This window comes from Dromaius novaehollandiae, chromosome 32, assembly GCF_036370855.1.
Source record: "Dromaius novaehollandiae isolate bDroNov1 chromosome 32, bDroNov1.hap1, whole genome shotgun sequence".
In the NCBI taxonomy this organism is placed as follows: domain Eukaryota; kingdom Metazoa; phylum Chordata; class Aves; order Casuariiformes; family Dromaiidae; genus Dromaius; species Dromaius novaehollandiae.
In genome coordinates, this window is record NC_088131.1 from 166,781 (window position 1) to 182,692 (window position 15,912).

At 71.0% G+C, this 15,912-nt stretch overlaps 2 protein-coding genes across 2 annotated transcripts; both read left to right on the forward strand.

The window, feature by feature from the left end:
• The first annotated feature begins 1,164 nt into the window (after positions 1–1,164).
• On the forward strand, positions 1,165–8,418 carry GAL3ST4 (galactose-3-O-sulfotransferase 4). Its single transcript, XM_064501110.1, has 4 exons — positions 1,165–1,764; positions 3,536–3,729; positions 4,874–5,141; positions 6,470–8,418. The coding sequence occupies exons 2-4, from the start codon at positions 3,620–3,622 to the stop codon at positions 7,262–7,264; spliced, it is 1,173 nt and encodes a 390-aa protein (XP_064357180.1). The 5' UTR covers positions 1,165–1,764; positions 3,536–3,619; the 3' UTR covers positions 7,265–8,418.
• A 331-nt stretch (positions 8,419–8,749) lies between these two features.
• TRAPPC14 (trafficking protein particle complex subunit 14) lies at positions 8,750–15,734 on the forward strand. The gene is made up of 11 exons (XM_064501100.1): positions 8,750–9,568; positions 10,221–10,316; positions 11,022–11,154; positions 11,418–11,504; positions 11,761–11,881; positions 12,101–12,248; positions 12,479–12,561; positions 12,823–12,986; positions 13,982–14,136; positions 14,220–14,413; positions 15,113–15,734. Exons 1-11 carry the CDS (start codon positions 9,173–9,175, stop codon positions 15,264–15,266), a joined length of 1,731 nt encoding a protein of 576 aa, XP_064357170.1. The 5' UTR covers positions 8,750–9,172; the 3' UTR covers positions 15,267–15,734.
• Positions 15,735–15,912: the final 178 nt, after the last annotated feature.

Genomic DNA, 15,912 nt, shown 5'->3' on the forward strand with positions numbered 1-15,912 from the left:
ACCATACGGTGCAGGGATCATGTGCAGTTTTCGTACCTTGCGTGGCCTCGGAGCTGTGCACAGTGCAGGATGACGGGAGTCCCCATACGGTCCGGGGACCTTATAGCCCTTATAGCCCAGAGATCGCTCATAGGCCAGTGTGGCCCCGTATGGGCCTGAGGCCCCCGGAGCCGGGGGGAGCTGCTGCCGCGGCCCCCAGGACCCCCCCCGTCCCCGTCCCCTGGGCACCGCGGGGTCCCCGTCCCCGTCCCCAGGCTGGTCCCCAGCCTGCCTGGCACCCGGCACCCACAGGGGACCCAGCACCCACGGGGGGACCCAGCACCCACGGGGGGCACCCGGCACCCACAGGGGACCCAGCACCCACGGGGGACCCCGTGCACGTGGGGGACCTGGGGACCCAGCACCCACAGGGGGCACCCAGCACCCACAGGGGACCCAGCACCCACAGGGGACACTGGGGACCCTTGGGGACACTGGGGACATCCTCGACCCATGGGGACCCCCGGGGACCCCCAGCACCCGCAAGAAGGATCCCGGGACCGGTACCGGGTTGAGGATCCCAGGGCCGGGCAGGTTGGGGGGGTCCCGGGGCCGGTACCGGGTTCAGGATCCCGGGACCGAGCAGGATGGGGGGGTCCCAGGGCCGGTACCGGGTTCAGGATCCCGGGACCGAGCAGGATGGGGGGGTCCCGGGGCCGGTACCGGGTTCAGGATCCCGGGACCGGGCAGGATGGGGGGGTCCCAGGGCCGGTACCGGGTTCAGGATCCCGGGACCGGGCAGGATGGGGGGTCCCGGGGCCGGTACCGGATTCAGGATCCCGGGACCGGGCAGGATGGGGGGGTCCCGGGGCCGGTACCGGGTTCAGGATCCCGGGACCGGGCAGGCTGGGGGGGTCCCAGGGCCGGTACCGGGTTGAGGATCCCGGGACCGGGCAGGATGGGGGGGTCCCGGGGCCGGTACCGGCGGCGGCGGCGGGTCCTAGCGCCGGCTGCACCAGGACCCCCCCCCCCCCGGAGCTGCTCCGGGATCTGCCCCCCCCGTCGCCCCCCCCCAGACCCTGCAGCGTCCCCCAGTGTCCCCAGTGCTCCCAGTGTCCCCCAGTGCCTCCGCACGGCTGTGCCGGTACCGGGGGCCCGTCCCGGTACCGCGGGGGGGGGGGAGGAGCCATTCCGGGCCCGGGGGAGGGGGAGACGGGGGCGGCCCGGGGCAGCGGGGCCCGGGGGGGGGCGCGGGGGCGGCCCGGTGCCGGCGGGGCGGGGCGGGACAGCGGGAGACAAAGAAGGAAACTTCGGCGAAGAGCGAGAGTGCGGCCGGGACACCGGGATCCGCCGGGACCCACCGGGATACCGGGATCCCCCGGGACCCCCCGAGACCCACCGGGACCCTTCGGGACTCCCCGAGACCCACCGGGACCCGCCGAGACCACCGGGACCGGCCGGGACACCGGGACCCCCCGAGACCTCCCGGGACCCCCCGGGACCCCCCGAGACCCCCCGAGACCCACCGGGACCGGCCGGGACACCGGGAACCACTGAGACCCCCCGGGACCCCCCTGGACACCGGGAACCACTGAGACCCGCCGGGACCCCCCTGGACACCGGGACCCCCCGGGACCCCCCGGGCCCCCCCGGGACACCGGGCCCCCCCCGGGCCGGGCCGGGCCGAGACGCCGGGAGGCCCCGGGCGGTTGGGACCCCCCCGTCGCGGCGGGATGCGGCGGCGCTGAGCCGGTGTCCCCCGGAGCCGGTGTCCCCGGAGCCGCGGTGAGTGCGGCGGTGGCGGGGGGGGGGAGACGGGGGACATGGGGGGACAGGGGGACACGGGGGGCCGGGGGGGACATGGGGTCCAGGGGGGGACGTGGGGGTCCAGGGGGGACACGGGGGACATGGGGGTGCAGGGGGGACATGGGGGGACAAGGGGGGACGTGGGAGTCTGGGGGGGACAAGGGGGCATGGTGGGGACAGGGGGGACACGGGGGGACACAGGGGGACCAGGGGGGACAGTGGGACATGGGGGGCCAGGGGGGCTTGGGGGACACGGGGGGACACGGAGACCGGGGAGGACAGGGGGGACATGGGGGGACATGGAGACCGGGGGGGACACGGGGTACAGGGGGGACCTGGGGGGACACGGGATCAGGGGGCAAGATGGGGACACGGGGGGACATGGAGACCGGGGGGGACACGGGGTACAGGGGGGACCTGGGGGGACACGGGATCAGGGGGCAAGATGGGGACACGGGGAGACATGGGGACGTGAGGGGGACATGGGGCACAGGAGGGGACATGGGGTCTGGGGTGACACAGGGGACACGGGGCACAGGGGGGGACACGGGATGCAGGGAGGGGCCCGGAGGCTGGGGGGGACACGGGGGCTAGAGGGATGGGGGGTCCCAGGGTGGAGCAGGGGGGTCCTGTGGGGACAGGGGGGGTCACAGCAGGGACAAGGGGACCCGAGGTCTGGGAGGACACAGGGCCTGGGGGGGACATGGGTGTCCTGGAAGGACATGGGGGCCAGGGGGTCACAGAGGGGGACACAGGGGACAAGGGGAACATGGAGGGACCTGGGGGACATGGGGGGGGACATGGGGGACAGGAGGGACATGGGGGCCTGGGGGTCGCAGAGGGGGACACAGGGGACAAGGGGGACATGGGGGCCGGGGGGATGTCCCCCACGTGTGGGGCAGGGCAGTGGGGTGTCTGTCCCCGTCCGCCTGTCCCGGTGGAGCGTCTGTCCAGGATGGGGGTTTTCGTCCCCGTCTGCCTGTCTGGGGTGGGGTGTCTGTCCCTGTCCGCCTGTCCCGGTGGGGTGTCTGTCTGGGATGGGGGTGTCTATCCCCGTCCGCCTGTCCGGGGTGGGGGTATCCATCCAGGATGGGGGTTTCCATCCCCGTCCGCCTGTCCGGGTGGAGTGTCCGCCTGTCCGGGTGGGGCGCCTGTCCCCGTCCGCCTGTCCGCCCGTCCCCCACCCCGTAATGGGGCCCAGATGCCGGGAAGGGCCGGGCCGGGCTGGCGGGAGCCCAGACGCCTCCGCGGACCCCCCCAGCGGGCCACGACGTGGCTCTGGGCTCGGCGTGGGTGTCACTGGGGGGGGGGACACCATGCAGACCCCCCCAGCGGGCCACGACGTGGCTCTGGGCTCGGCGTGGGTGTCACCGGGGGGGGGGGACACCATGCAGACCCCCCCAGCGGGCCACAACGTGGCTCCAGGCTTGGCATGGTGTCACCGGGGGGGGACACACCGTGTGGACCCCCCCAGCGGGCCACGACGTGGCTCTGGGCTTGGCATGGTGTCACCGGGGGGGGATACACCGTGTGGACCCCCCCAGCGGGCCACGACGTGGCTCCAGGCTTGGCGTGGGTGTCACCGGGGGGGGGGGACAGCACATGGACCCCCCCCGGCAGGCCACAGTGTGGCTCCGGGCTTGGCGTGGGTGTCACCGGGGGGGGGGACACCGCGTGGACCCCCCGAGGAGGTGACACAGGGGCCACACGCCTGATGGACACGTGCCGGGTCCTTCCCCCCCCCCCCCAGGGCTCCCCGGCTTCGCAGCGTCCCCTGAGCGCCGGCGGCCCGGACGCCTGGGCCCCCCGGACGCCTGGGCCCCCCGGCAGGACCATGAAGCTGCCGGCCGCCTGCCGCCGGCTGCAGGTGCTGGCGGCCGCCCTGGGCGTCTGCGTCACCGTCGGCTTCGTGCTGCAGCTCTTGGTGGGCCCCTTCCAGCGCAGGTGGGTGCCCCCCACCCTCACCCCCCTCCCCGGGCCCCTGCGCCCCATAATTCCCCGGGGGGGTGGGGTGGGGGGTGCCACCCCCTGGGTGCCTGGGATGGGGGGTCTCCGCACGCTTGGATGGGTGGGGACAGGTGGGATGGGGGTCCCCAACTCCTCGGGTGCTTGGGGACAGGCGGGATGGGGGTCCTTGTCCCCTTGGGTGCCCAGAACAGGTGAGATGGGGGCCCCCAACCCCTTGGGTGCTTGGGATGGGGGTCTCCAACCCCTTGGGTGCTTGGGATGAATGATGTGTGGGTCCTCGTCCCTTTGGGTGCCCAGGATGGGTGACATAGGGGTCATCAACCCCTTGGGTGCTCGGGATGGGGGTCTCCAACCCCTTGGGTGCTTGGGATGGATGATGTGTGGGTCCTCGTCCCTTTGGGTGCCCAGGATGGGTGAGATGGGGGTCATCAACCCCTTGGGTGCTCGGGATGGGGGTCTCCAACCCCTTGGGTGCTTGGGATGGATGATGTGGGGGTCCTCGTCCCTTTGGGTGCCCAGGATGGGTGAGATGGGGGTCATCAACCCCTTGGGTGCTTGGGATGGGGGTCTCCAACCCCTTGGGTGCTTGGGATGGATGATGTGTGGGTCCTCGTCCCTTTGGGTGCCCAGGATGGGTGAGATGGGGGTCATCAACCCCTTGGGGACAGGCAGGACAGGGATCCCCATCCCCTTGGGTACCTGGGATGGGTGACATGGGGGTCCCCGTCCCCTTGGGTGCTTGGGATGGGGGTCCGCAACCCCTTGGGTGCTTGGGATGGGGGTCTCCAACCCCTTGGGTGCTTGGGATGGATGATGTGGGGGTCCTTGTCCCCTTGGGTGCCCAGGATGGGTGAGATGGGGGTCATCAACCCCTTGGGTGCTCGGGATGGGGGTCCCCGTCCCCTTGGGTGCTTGGGATGGGGGTCCGCAACCCCTTGGGTGCTCGGGATGGGGGTCCCCAACCCCTTGGGTGCTTGGGATGGATGATGTGGGGGTCCTTGTCCCCTTGGGCACCCAGGATGGGTGAGATGGGGGTCCCCAACCCCCAGGTACCTGGGAGGGGTGACGTGGGGGTCCCCGTCCCCGCGGGTGCCCCCCGACGCCGCGCCCGCCCCCCCAGGCCCCCCGCGGCGCCCGGCGGCCGCCCGCCGCAGCCCTGCCGGCCCCGCACCCACCTGGTCTTCCTGAAGACGCACAAGACGGGCAGCAGCAGCGTGGTGAACCTGCTGCACCGCTTCGGCGAGGCCCGCGGCCTCCGCTTCGCCCTGCCCCACCGCTACCAGTTCGGCTACCCCAGCCCCTTCCAGGCCGCCCGCGTCAAGGGCTACCGCCCCGGCGGGCCCCCCTTCGACATCCTCTGCCACCACATGCGCTTCAACCTGCCCGAGGTGACGGGGGCGCTGGGGACGCGGGGACACCGGGGACACCGGGAGTGCTGGGGACACGGCTGGGGGGGATGGAGGACGTCTGGGGGAGATGGAGGACGTCTAGGATGGATGGAGGACGTCTAGGATGGATGGAGGACGTCTGGGGGAGATGGAGGACATCTAGGATGGATGGTGGACACCTGGGGGAGATGGGGGACGTCTGGGGGAGATGGGGGACGTCTAGGATGGATGGAGGACACCTGGGGGAGATGGGGGACGTCTGGGGGAGATGGGGGACGTCTAGGATGGATGGTGGACACCTGGGGGAGATGGGGGACGTCTGGGGGAGATGGGGGACGTCTAGGATGGATGGTGGACACCTGGGGGAGATGGGGGACGTCTGGGGGAGATGGAGGACGCCTGGAGGAGATGGGGAACGTCTAGAGGAGGTGGAGGATGTCCGGGGGAGATGGAGGATGTTTGGAGGAGATGGAGAGTGTCTGGGGGAGATGAAGAGCATCCAGGGGAGATGGAGGATGCCTGGGGGAGATGGAGGACACCTGGGAGGGATGGTGGACACCTGGAGGAGATGGAGAATGTCTAGGGGAGACAGAGAGTGTGCAGGTGAGATGGAGGACATCCAGGGGAGATGGAGGATGCCTGGGGGAGACGGAGGATGCCTGGGGGAGATGGAGGATGTTTGGAGGAGACGGAGAGTGTCTGGGGGAGATGAAGAGCATCCAGAGGCGATGGAGGATGTCTGGGGGAGATGGAGGATGTTTGGAGGAGATGGAGAGTGTCTGGGGGAGATGAAGAGCATCCAGAGGCGATGGAGGATGCCTGGGGGAGATGGAGGATGTTTGGAGGAGATGGAGAGTGTCTGGGGGAGACGGAGAGTGTCTGGGGGAGATGAAGAGCATCCAGAGGCGGTGGAGGATGTCTGGGGGAGATGGAGGATGCCTGGGGGAGATGGAGGATGTTTGGAGGAGATGGAGAGTGTCTGAGGGAGATGAAGAGCATCCAGAGGCGATGGAGGATGTCTGGGGGAGATGGAGGATGTCTGGGGGAGACGGAGAGTGTCTGGGGGAGATGAAGAGCATCCGGGGGAGATGAAGAGCATCCAGGGGAGATGGAGGATGCCTGGGGGAGATGGAGGATGTTTGGAGGAAATGGAGAGTGTCTGGGGGAGACGGAGAGTGTCTGGGGGAGATGAAGAGCATCCAGGGGAGATGGAGGACGCCCGGGGGAGATGGAGGATGTTTGGGGGAGATGGAGGACGCCCGGGGGAGATGGAGGCCAACCACGGGCCCCGCGCAGGCCCACCGAGCCCCGCTCCCCGTCGCCCGCAGGTGCAGAAGGTGATGCCCAACGACAGCTTCTACTTCTCCATCGTGCGCGACCCCGGCACGCTGGCCGAGTCGGCCTTCGCCTACTACCGGGCCGTGGCCCCGGCCTTCCGGCGGGCGCCGTCGCTGGGCGCCTTCGTGGCGGCGCCGGGCCGCTTCTACGAGCCGACGGCCCGGGGCAACCACTACGCCCGCAACCTGCTGTGGTTCGACTTCGGGCTGCCGGCGGCGCCGGGCGGGGCGGCGGCGGTGGCGGCGGCGCTGGCGGGGCTGGAGCGGGTCTTCGCCCTGGTGCTGCTGGCCGAGCACTTCGACGAGTCGCTGGTGCTGCTGCGCGACGCCCTGTGCTGGGCCGAGGACGACGTGGCCGCCTTCGCCCACAACGGCCGCCGGGCGCCCGCCGCCCTCTCGGCCGCCCAGGCCGCCCGCCTCCGCGCCTGGAACGCCCTCGACTGGGCCCTCTACGCCCACCTCAACCGCTCCTTCTGGCGTCGCGCCGAGGCCTTCGGGGCGGCCCGGCTGCGCGCCGAGGTGGGCCGGCTGCGCCAGCGCCGCGCCGCCCTGGCCCGCCGCTGCCTGCGCGGCGGGGGGCCCGTGGCGGCGGCCGCCATCGCCGAGGGCCGCCTCCGGCCCTTCCAGCCGCCGGGCCGCGCCGAGATCCTGGGCTACGCCCTGCGCGCCGGGCTGCCGCCGGCCGAGCGCGAGCGCTGCGCCCGCCTCGCCACCCCCGAGCTCCAGTACAAGGACATCCTCGACCGGCGGCAGTTCGGCAACGGCACGGCGCCGCCGGGGGCCTAGCGGGCGGCGGGGGGGGGGGGGAATGCAAAGGGGCTGCCCCCCCCCTCGCCCCCCCCCGGACTGCGGAGCCCCGCGCGCGACGGCGCCGGGCCTCGGTTTACCTAATCTGGGTAATGGGTCCATCGAAGCGTGCTGGGCATCGGGGAGGCCGTGGCATGGCGCCGGGCCGCGGTATATCTGATCTGGGTAATGGGTACATCGGCCCCTGAAGGACGTTGGAGTGTCCCCGCAGGACAATGCCGTGCCTCGGTTTACCTAATCCGGGTAATGGGTACATCGAACCCCGATGGGCGTCGGGGGGGTCCCCACGGTACAGTCCTCTGCCTCGGTTTACCTCATCTGGGTAACGGGCGCATCGAACCCTGGGGGGTTTTGGAGCCCCCGCCACGGTACGGCACCGTGCCTCGGTTTGCCTAATCTGAGTGACGGGGGCACCGAGCCCTGATGGGGATCGGCACCTGCCCGCAGCACAGCCCCGTGCCTCAGTTTACCCGGTCTGGGTAATGGGTCATACTGGCCATACTGGGATTGGGGTCTCCTCGCGGTACCACCCTGTGCCTCAGTTTACCTGGTCTGGGTAATGGTTCACAATGGCTGTACTGGGATTGGGGTCTCCTCGCGGTACCACCCCGTGCCTCAGTTTCCCCGGTCTGGGTAATGGGTCACACTGGCCGTACTGGGATTGGGGTCTCCTCGCGGTACCACCCTGTGCCTCAGTTTCCCTGCTCTCAGCAATGGGTCCCCTTAGGCCTAAAATGGCGCAGGGCTCCCTGCACACTACAGCCCCGTGCCTCAGTTTACCTGGGTCCCCGGTAACGGGGCAGGGACCCAGGGTGCCCCCAGGCTTAACGTATAGCGGGATCAGCCCGTGCCTGGGTAATGGGCGCCCAATCCTAGCAGATTGGGGTCCCTCGTGGTACGGCCCCGTGCCTCAGTTTACCCGCTCTGGGTAATGGGCACACCTATTCCCGGGCGTCATGGCGGGTCACAGCCTGCCCGTGGTGCGTCACGTGATGCCGGTGCCACGTCAAACGCGTGTCATAGCATGTTCGTGGCGTGAGGGTGGAGCCCCGAGGGCGGGGCTTGGCCAGGCCCCGCCCCCGTCACGGCTTGCACCGTCCTAATGGCAATAAAAGCCCGAAGCAGACTGCTGATTGGGTGGTCATGCTGTCAATCATTCAGCTGGGCAAGGGAGGGAGTTCCGCCCCCTGTGGGAGGGCGGAAGGGTGGGATTGGCTCCCTCCTTCGGCAGAACAGGAAGTCCCGCCCCGAGCCGGGCATGAAGGCGCCGGGCCGAAGTCCCGCCCCCTCAAAGCGGAGCTTTCCCGCGCGCCGATTGGTCCCTGTGCGGGGAGCGGATGTGGCGTCACCGCCACTGGCGGGAGACGAGTCGTCCAGGCGGTGGCGCCCCAGCTCCCCATCGATGCGCTCGGCGGCCGCGCTCGGCGCTCGCCCGCGCCGCCTGCCGCGTGCCCCGCCCCCGCCCCGCCCGGTGGCTCCGGCAGCGCCGCGCGGAGCCGGAGCCGGAACCGCCACCGGGAGCCCCCGGCCCGGGCCCCTCCCCCCCGGTGCCCCGGCGTTCCCGGCCCCCCCTCCCTCCCCCGGAACCCCGGGCCCGCCCGGCCCGGCCCCGGCATCCCTCCCGGTCCCCGGCATCCCTCCCGGTCCCCTCATTCCCCCGGTCCGGCCCGGCCTCGGAATCTCCCCCGCCCCGGGACCCCCCGGTATTGCCCCCCTCCCCCCGGGGCGCCTCCCCTCTGGTCCCGGTATCCCCTCCTGCAAACCCCCGGTGCCCGCGTTCCCCCCCACCCCGGTTCCCCCTCACTCCCGGTGTCCCCCGGTCCCTAAGCCCCCCCTCGGTGCCCCTCCCGGTGCCCCCGGTCCCCCCCCCCGGTCCCGGTCGGGCCCATGGAGTCGCAGTGCGATTACTTCATGTACTTCCCGGCGGTGCCGTTCGCGGCGCGGGAGCTGCTGGCGGGGGAACCGGGCCGGTACCGGGCGCTGCCCCGCCGCAACCACCTCTACCTGGGCGAGACCGTGCGGTTCCTGCTGGTGCTGCGCTGCCGCCCCGGGCCCCCCGGTGCCGGGGCCGGGCCGGGCCGGCCGCCCTGGGCCGAGCTGGCCGCCTCGCTGGCCGCCCTGGCCAGCGTCAGCCCCGGCGGCGCCGGGGACCCGGGCGACGGGGACGGGGACCCGGGGGACGGCGACGGCGACGCCCCCCCCCCGCCGGAGCCCCCCGTCTTCCGCGAGTGCCGGGCGCTGCTGACGCACAGCCAGGGCCCCCCCGGGCGGCCCGCGGCTGGGGTGGGTGCCGGGGGACGGGGGGGGACAAGGGGACAAGGGAGGGACAAGGGGACCTTGGGGACAAGGGTGGATATAGGGGGACAAGGGGATGTGGGGGACAAAGAAGGGGCTTGGGGACAAGGGTGGATGTGGGGGGACAAGGGGATGTGGGGGACAAGGAAGGGGCTTGGGGACAAGGGCAGTTGTGGGGGGACAAGGGAGCAAGAGATGGACATGGGGACATGGGGGACAAGGGAAGGACATGGGGACAAGGGTGGATATGGGACAAGGAAGGGGCTTGGGGACAAGGGTGGATGTGGGGGGACAAGGGGACATGGGGGACAAGGAAGGGGCTTGGGGACAAGGAAGGGGCTGGGGGACATGGGGGACAAGGGAAGGACATGGGGACAAGGGAGGGCCATGGGGCGGATGTTGGGGGGGGACATGGGACGGGGGGGACGTGTGGGGACAGGGGAGGTGACACGGGACGGGGAGGTGACATGGAGGGGGGGACCACTGCAGTTGAGCCCTGCTGTGGCCCAGATGCTGGTGGAGGACCCCATCGTGTCCACAGACGAGGTCATCTATGGGACGGGGGGGACGTGTGGGGACATGTGGGGACACGTGGGGACAGGGAGGTGACGCGGGACGGGGGGGACCGCTGTGTCCCCAGATGCCGGTGGAGGACCCCATCGTGTCCACGGACGAGGTCATCTTCCCCCTGACCATCTCCCTCGACAAGCTGCCGCCCGGCACCGTCAAGGCCAAGGTGAGGTGGGGACAGCGAGGGGACCTCGGGGACAGCGTGGGGACCTTGGGGATGGGACGGAACCTCGGGGATGGGACGGGACCTGAGGGACAGCAAGGGGACCTTGGGGACAGGAGGGGACCTCGGGGACAGTGAGGGGACCTCGGGGACAGCGTGGGGACCTCGTGGATGGCATGGGGACCTTGGGGACGGGATGGGAACTCAAGGAAACCATGGAGATTTTGGGGGCAGCGTGGGGATCTCAGGGATGGGAGAGGACCCAGGGGACAGCGTGGGGACCTCAAGGGCAGGAAGGGGCGGTGGGGACAGTGTGGGGACCTTGGGGGTGGGAGAAGACCTCAGGGACAGGATGGGACCTTGGGGACAGTTTGGGGACCTAGAGCTGGGACTTAGATCTAGCCACGGTGCCTCTTTGTCCATTGAGGTGAGGTTGGGAGCAGGGACAGCATTGGGACCCTGGGGACATTGTTGGGATCCTGGGGACAATGTGGGGACTTTGGGGACGATGTGGGGACCTTGGGGACAAGCACAGTGACACGGGACCGTGACCAGGGACAGGCAGCAGGATCCCGCCCTCGTGCCCCCTCTCTGGGTCCCTCAGGAGCAGTCGGGCTGGCTTTGGGGGACAGCAAGAGGCCTCGGGGACGGGAGGGGACCTCCGGGCCGGCCTCGACCCCGTGTCCCCGGTGTCCCCGGCGTCCCCAGATCGTGGTGACGGTGTGGAAGCGGGACACGGAGCCGCCCGAGCTGCAGGAGGGCGGCGGCTACCTGAGCCTGCTGCAGACCCGGGCGCCGGCGCACGTCTTCCGCCAGGAGCAGGGGGCCTTCAAGGCGCAAGGTGGGACTGTCCCCATGTCCCCTGTGTCCCCATGTCCCCCTTGTCCCCGTGTCCCCATCTCCCCGTGTCCCCATCTCCCTCAGTGTCCCCTGCCTCTGGCATTCTGCGTCTCCAATGTCCCTTTCCCTCTCAGGCTCCCCGTCTCTGTGTCCCCTGCCCTGCCAGCAGCCTACGCTCCGTGTCCCCGTCTCCCCTGCCACTTGGGTGCCCCGTGTCCCCCCCCGTGTCCCCCCCATGTCCCTTGACCGCCCGTGTCCCCGCAGTGAGCACCCTCCTGACCGTGCTCCCCCCGCCCGTGGTGCGGTGCCGCCAGCTCACCGTCTCCGGGAAGTACCTCACCGTGCTCAAAGGTGAGGGGACGGGGCGGTGGCATGGGGACAGGGACACCGGGGTGGCCGGGGTGGGGACAGCCACCCCGGGGAGGGGGACAGGGGGTGGCCTGGACTGAGACGGTGGCAGAGCGGAGGGTGTGTGTTTGGGGGCAACGAGGACGGGACGCGGGCTGGTCGGGGCCGCCCCGGCGTCCCCTGCGGTGTCACCTTGGCGTCCACCGTGGTGTCACCCCGGCGTCCCCCGCGGTGTCACCCTGGTGTCCCTGTCACCCAGTGCTGAACGGCTGGTCCCAGGAGGAGATCTCGCTGTGGGACGTGCAGATCCTGCCCAACTTCAACGCCAGCTACCTGCCCGTCATGCCCGATGGCTCCGTCCTGCTGGTCGATGACGTCTGGTGAGCGCTGGGGACGCCCCGGGGTCCCCGGGGAGGTTGGGGACAGTCCCTGGGGTGGTGGGGACACGGCTGTGTCACCTCCCGGATGCCGAGGAGGCCGCGGGGGTCTGCCTGTCCCTCGGGCCGGGGCCGTGCCGTGTCCCCAGGCCCCAGGGAGGCCACCGGCCGCTCGGGGCCGTCCGGCGTGTCCCTGAGCTGTCCCCGCGCCCCGTCCCGCAGCCACCACTCGGGCGAGGTGCCCGTGGGGGCCTTCTGCCGCGTGGCCGGCGCCGGCTCGGCCTGTCCCTGCGCCCTCAGCGCCCTCGAGGAGCACAACTTCCTCTTCCAGCTGCAGGCGCCCGAGAGGCCCCCCGAGGACGCCAAGGAGGTGAGGGGACATCCTAGGGGACACCACGGGGACATGAGGGATGGGGGGACACCAAGAGGGACTGTCCCAGGCGGAGAGAGGAGCTCTCATTCTGGGAATCCGAGGGGACTGGGGGGGTTTTGGGGACCGTCCTGGCTGGGCCTGGGGGGTTTGGGGACCGTCCTGGCTGGGACGAGGGGGTCTGTCCTTGCCGTGGGGACGAGGACGTTACTGACCCTCTGTCCCCGCAGGGCTTGGAGGTCCCCTTGGTGGCCGTGATCCAGTGGTCGACGCCCAAACTGCCCTTCACCAGCAGCATCTACACGCATTACCGGTGAGAGCCGCCCCGAGGGTCCTCGATGGCCCCGGTCCCCAAGGGAGGGACCCCGGGTTCCTGTCCCCAAGGGGGAAGTGACCCCCCGGTGCCCCTGCTCCGAGGAGGGGGATCCCTGCCCTGGCGTTGTGCCGTTACTCCATTACTCGTGGGCGTCCCCGTGTCCCCCACGTCCTCCGAGCTGCCCCGTGTCCCCAAGCCCGTGTCCCCAGGGCCTCCTCGGGGCCGTCCCCACGTCCCTAGCCCCCGGCCCGTCCCCAGGCTGCCGAGCATCCGCCTGGAGCGGCCGCGCTTCGTGATGACGGCGGCCTGCGAGTCGCCGGTGCGGGCCCGGCAGCGCTTCACCGTCACCTACACGCTGCTCAACGACCTCCAGGACTTCCTGGCCGTGCGGCTCGTCTGGACGCCCGAGACCGCCACGGCCGGTGGGGACAGCGGGGGACGGCGCCCGGGAGGGGACGGGGAGGGGATCGGCGGGGCCGCAGGGGGACCTGGGGGGGGACGGGAGGGGACAGACGTGATGGGGAGCATCAGAGGGGACAGGGCTGGCTGGGAAGGGACGAGATGGCCGAGAGGGGATGGAGGTGACAGAGGTGGCCAGGAGGGGACAGGGGAGATGGAGGAGGATCTGGGGACAGACGTGATGAGGGGAGATGGGGGATCGGAGGGGACAGGGCTGACCAGGAGGGGACCAGGTGACCAAGAGGGGATGGAGGTGACAGAGGTGGCTAAGAGGGGACAGAGGAGACGGAGGAGGATCTGGGGACAGACGTGATGAGGGGAGGTGGGGGAATATGGGGGGATCAGAGGGGACAGGGCTGGCTGGGAGGGGACAAGGTGGCCGAGAGGGGATGGAGGTGACAGAGGTGGCCAGGAGGGGACAGAGGAGACCAGGAGGGGATCAGAGGAGATGGAGGAGGATCTGAGGACAGATGCGATGAGGGGAGGTGCAAGGAGACGGGGGGATCAGAGGGGACAGGGTTGGCTGGGAGGGGACAAGGTGGCCAAGAGGGGATGGAGGGGACAGAGGAGACAAGGAGGGGACAGAGGTGGCCAGGAGGGGACAGAGGAGACCAGGAGGGGATCAGAGGAGATGGAGGAGGATCTGAGGACAGATGTGATGAGGAGACGTGCAGGGAGACGGGGGGATCAGAGGGGACAGGGTTGGCTGGGAGGGGACAAGGTGGCCGAGAGGGGATGGAGGTGACAGAGGTGGCCAGGAGGGGACAGAGGTGGCCAGCAGGGGACAGAGGAGATGGAGGAGGGAACCAGAGGAGATGGAGGAGGATCTGGGGACAGACGTGATGAGGGAAGGTGCAGGGAGACGGGGCGATGGGAGCGGACAGGGCTGGCCGGGAGGGGACGGAGGTGACAGAGGCGGCCAGGAGGGGACAGCGGTCCCACCCCGCGTCCCCCCCAGGGAAGAAGCTGTCCGGGGAGGAGCGCCGGGCCACGCAGGCCGCGCTGGACGCCATCGTGTGCCACACGCCGCTCAACAACCTGGGCTACTCGCGCAAGGGCAGCGCCCTCACCATCCGCGTGGCCTTCCAGGCGCTGCGGGCCGGGCTCTTCGAGGTGAGGCCGCCCGGACGCCTGGGCCCCGCTGGGGCCGGGCCTGGCGCACCCAGGACCGGGCCTCACGGCGTCCTCGTCCCCAGCTGTCGCAGCACATGAAGCTGAAGCTGCAGTTCACGGCGAGCGTGGCCAACCCGCCGGCCGAGGCCCGGCCCGTGTCGCGCCGCAGCAGCCCCGGCAGCCCGGCCGTGCGCGAGCTGGTGGAGCGGCACCAGGCCGGCCTGGGCCGCTCCCAGTCCTTCTCCCACCAGCAGCCGTCCCGCAGCCACCTCATGAGGTACCGAGGGGACACGGGGGGGGACACGGCCAGGGGACACAGCTGGGGAACATGGGGGACGCCGGCGATGGGGGACGTCTGGAATGGGGTTGTGGGGACAGCCAGGACAAGGGGACACAGCCAGGGACGCACGGGACAGAGGGGACATGGCCAGGGGACACGCGGGATGGCAGGGACGTGGCCAGGGGACACGGCTAGGGGACATGGCCAGGGGACGTGCGGGACAGCGGGGACACGGCCAGGGGACACGGCTGGGGGACGTGGCCGGGGGACACAGCCAGGGGACACGTGGGATGGAGGGGACACAGCCAGGGGACACAGCCAGGGGACACGGCTGGGGGACGCGTGGGACAGGGGGGACGTGGCCGGGGGACGCGCGGGATGGTGGGGACATGGCCAGGGGACATGCGGGATGGAGGGGACATGGCTAGGGGACACGGCCAGGGGATGCGCAGGACAGAGGGGACATGGCCAGGGGACAGGTGGGACAGCAGGGACACGGCCGGGGGACGTGCGAGACGGGGGGGGACACGGCCAGAGGACACGTGGGATGGAGGGGACACAGCAAGGGACAGCCAGCCCCACGGGACATGGGCCAGGGGACAACCAGCCCCCCAGGGACACGGGCCAGGGGACAGCCAGCCCCCCAGGTGACACGGGCCAGGGGCCGGTGGCCTCAGCGCGTCCCCGCGTCCCCAGGTCGGGCAGCGTCATGGAGCGACGTGCCATCACCCCGCCGGTGGGCTCCCCCGTGGGGCGGCCCCTCCACCTGCCCCCCGACAAGACGCTGCTCTCCCTGGACAAGATCGCCAAGCGCCAGTGCAAGGTGCTCGTCGTGGAGCCCGTCAAGTGACGGTGGCCTCGGGGACGGTCCCCTGCGGCCCCCGGGCCGGGGAGGGGGCCGGGGACACCTGGGGCGTCGCGGCCCCCCGCGCCCAAACCTGCTGCTTCGCCGGGACCGGGCTGCACCGTGCCATGGGGGGACCCGGGGACCGAAACGGGGACGGGGGCCTGTCCCCAGCCTGGGGGGTGGTGACAACGGTCCGGGGACGGGGGTGACACCGGGGCAGGCGGGGGGGGCGGGACACGTCCCGGGGCTGGTCCCGGCGCTGTTTACACCCCCGCAGCTTCCTGCCTTGCCTTGAATTCGGCTGCTTTGGGGGGGGGGGGGGACAAGGGGGACGGGGGGGGACAAGGGACCAGGACACGTCCCCGCTGCCGGGGGGACACACCAGGGACGGTGGCACTTGACCTCCGCGTTATTTATTTGTCTCCACGCTGGCTGCCATGTGTGTGTGTGCGAATAAAGCGCTGGCCTGGACACGCTGGTGATGTGGGGACAGCTCTGTCACCCCGAGGGGACACTGGGGACTTGGCTGTGGCCCCGGGGGGGGGGAGCAGGGTGAGTGGGGGGAAGCAGGACCCCCCCATGACCCCTGTTGTCACCCCGTCTCATGGCCGTGTCACCCTGTCCTGTGGCCATGTTACCCTGTCCCCTG

Excerpts from the sequence above, each read along its gene's own strand:
- GAL3ST4 (XM_064501110.1), top strand. The coding sequence starts at position 3,620 with ATGAAGCTGCCGGCCGCCTGCCGCCGGCTGCAGGTGCTGGCGGCCGCC. Across the intron at positions 3,730-4,873 it reads GTGGGCCCCTTCCAGCGCAG|GCCCCCCGCGGCGCCCGGCG; the intron begins GTGGGTGCCCCC and ends CCGCCCCCCCAG. Across the intron at positions 5,142-6,469 it reads TGCGCTTCAACCTGCCCGAG|GTGCAGAAGGTGATGCCCAA; the intron begins GTGACGGGGGCG and ends CGTCGCCCGCAG.
- TRAPPC14 (XM_064501100.1), top strand. The coding sequence starts at position 9,173 with ATGGAGTCGCAGTGCGATTACTTCATGTACTTCCCGGCGGTGCCGTTC. Across the intron at positions 10,317-11,021 it reads CCGGCACCGTCAAGGCCAAG|ATCGTGGTGACGGTGTGGAA; the intron begins GTGAGGTGGGGA and ends CGGCGTCCCCAG. Across the intron at positions 12,987-13,981 it reads GCCCGAGACCGCCACGGCCG|GGAAGAAGCTGTCCGGGGAG; the intron begins GTGGGGACAGCG and ends CGTCCCCCCCAG.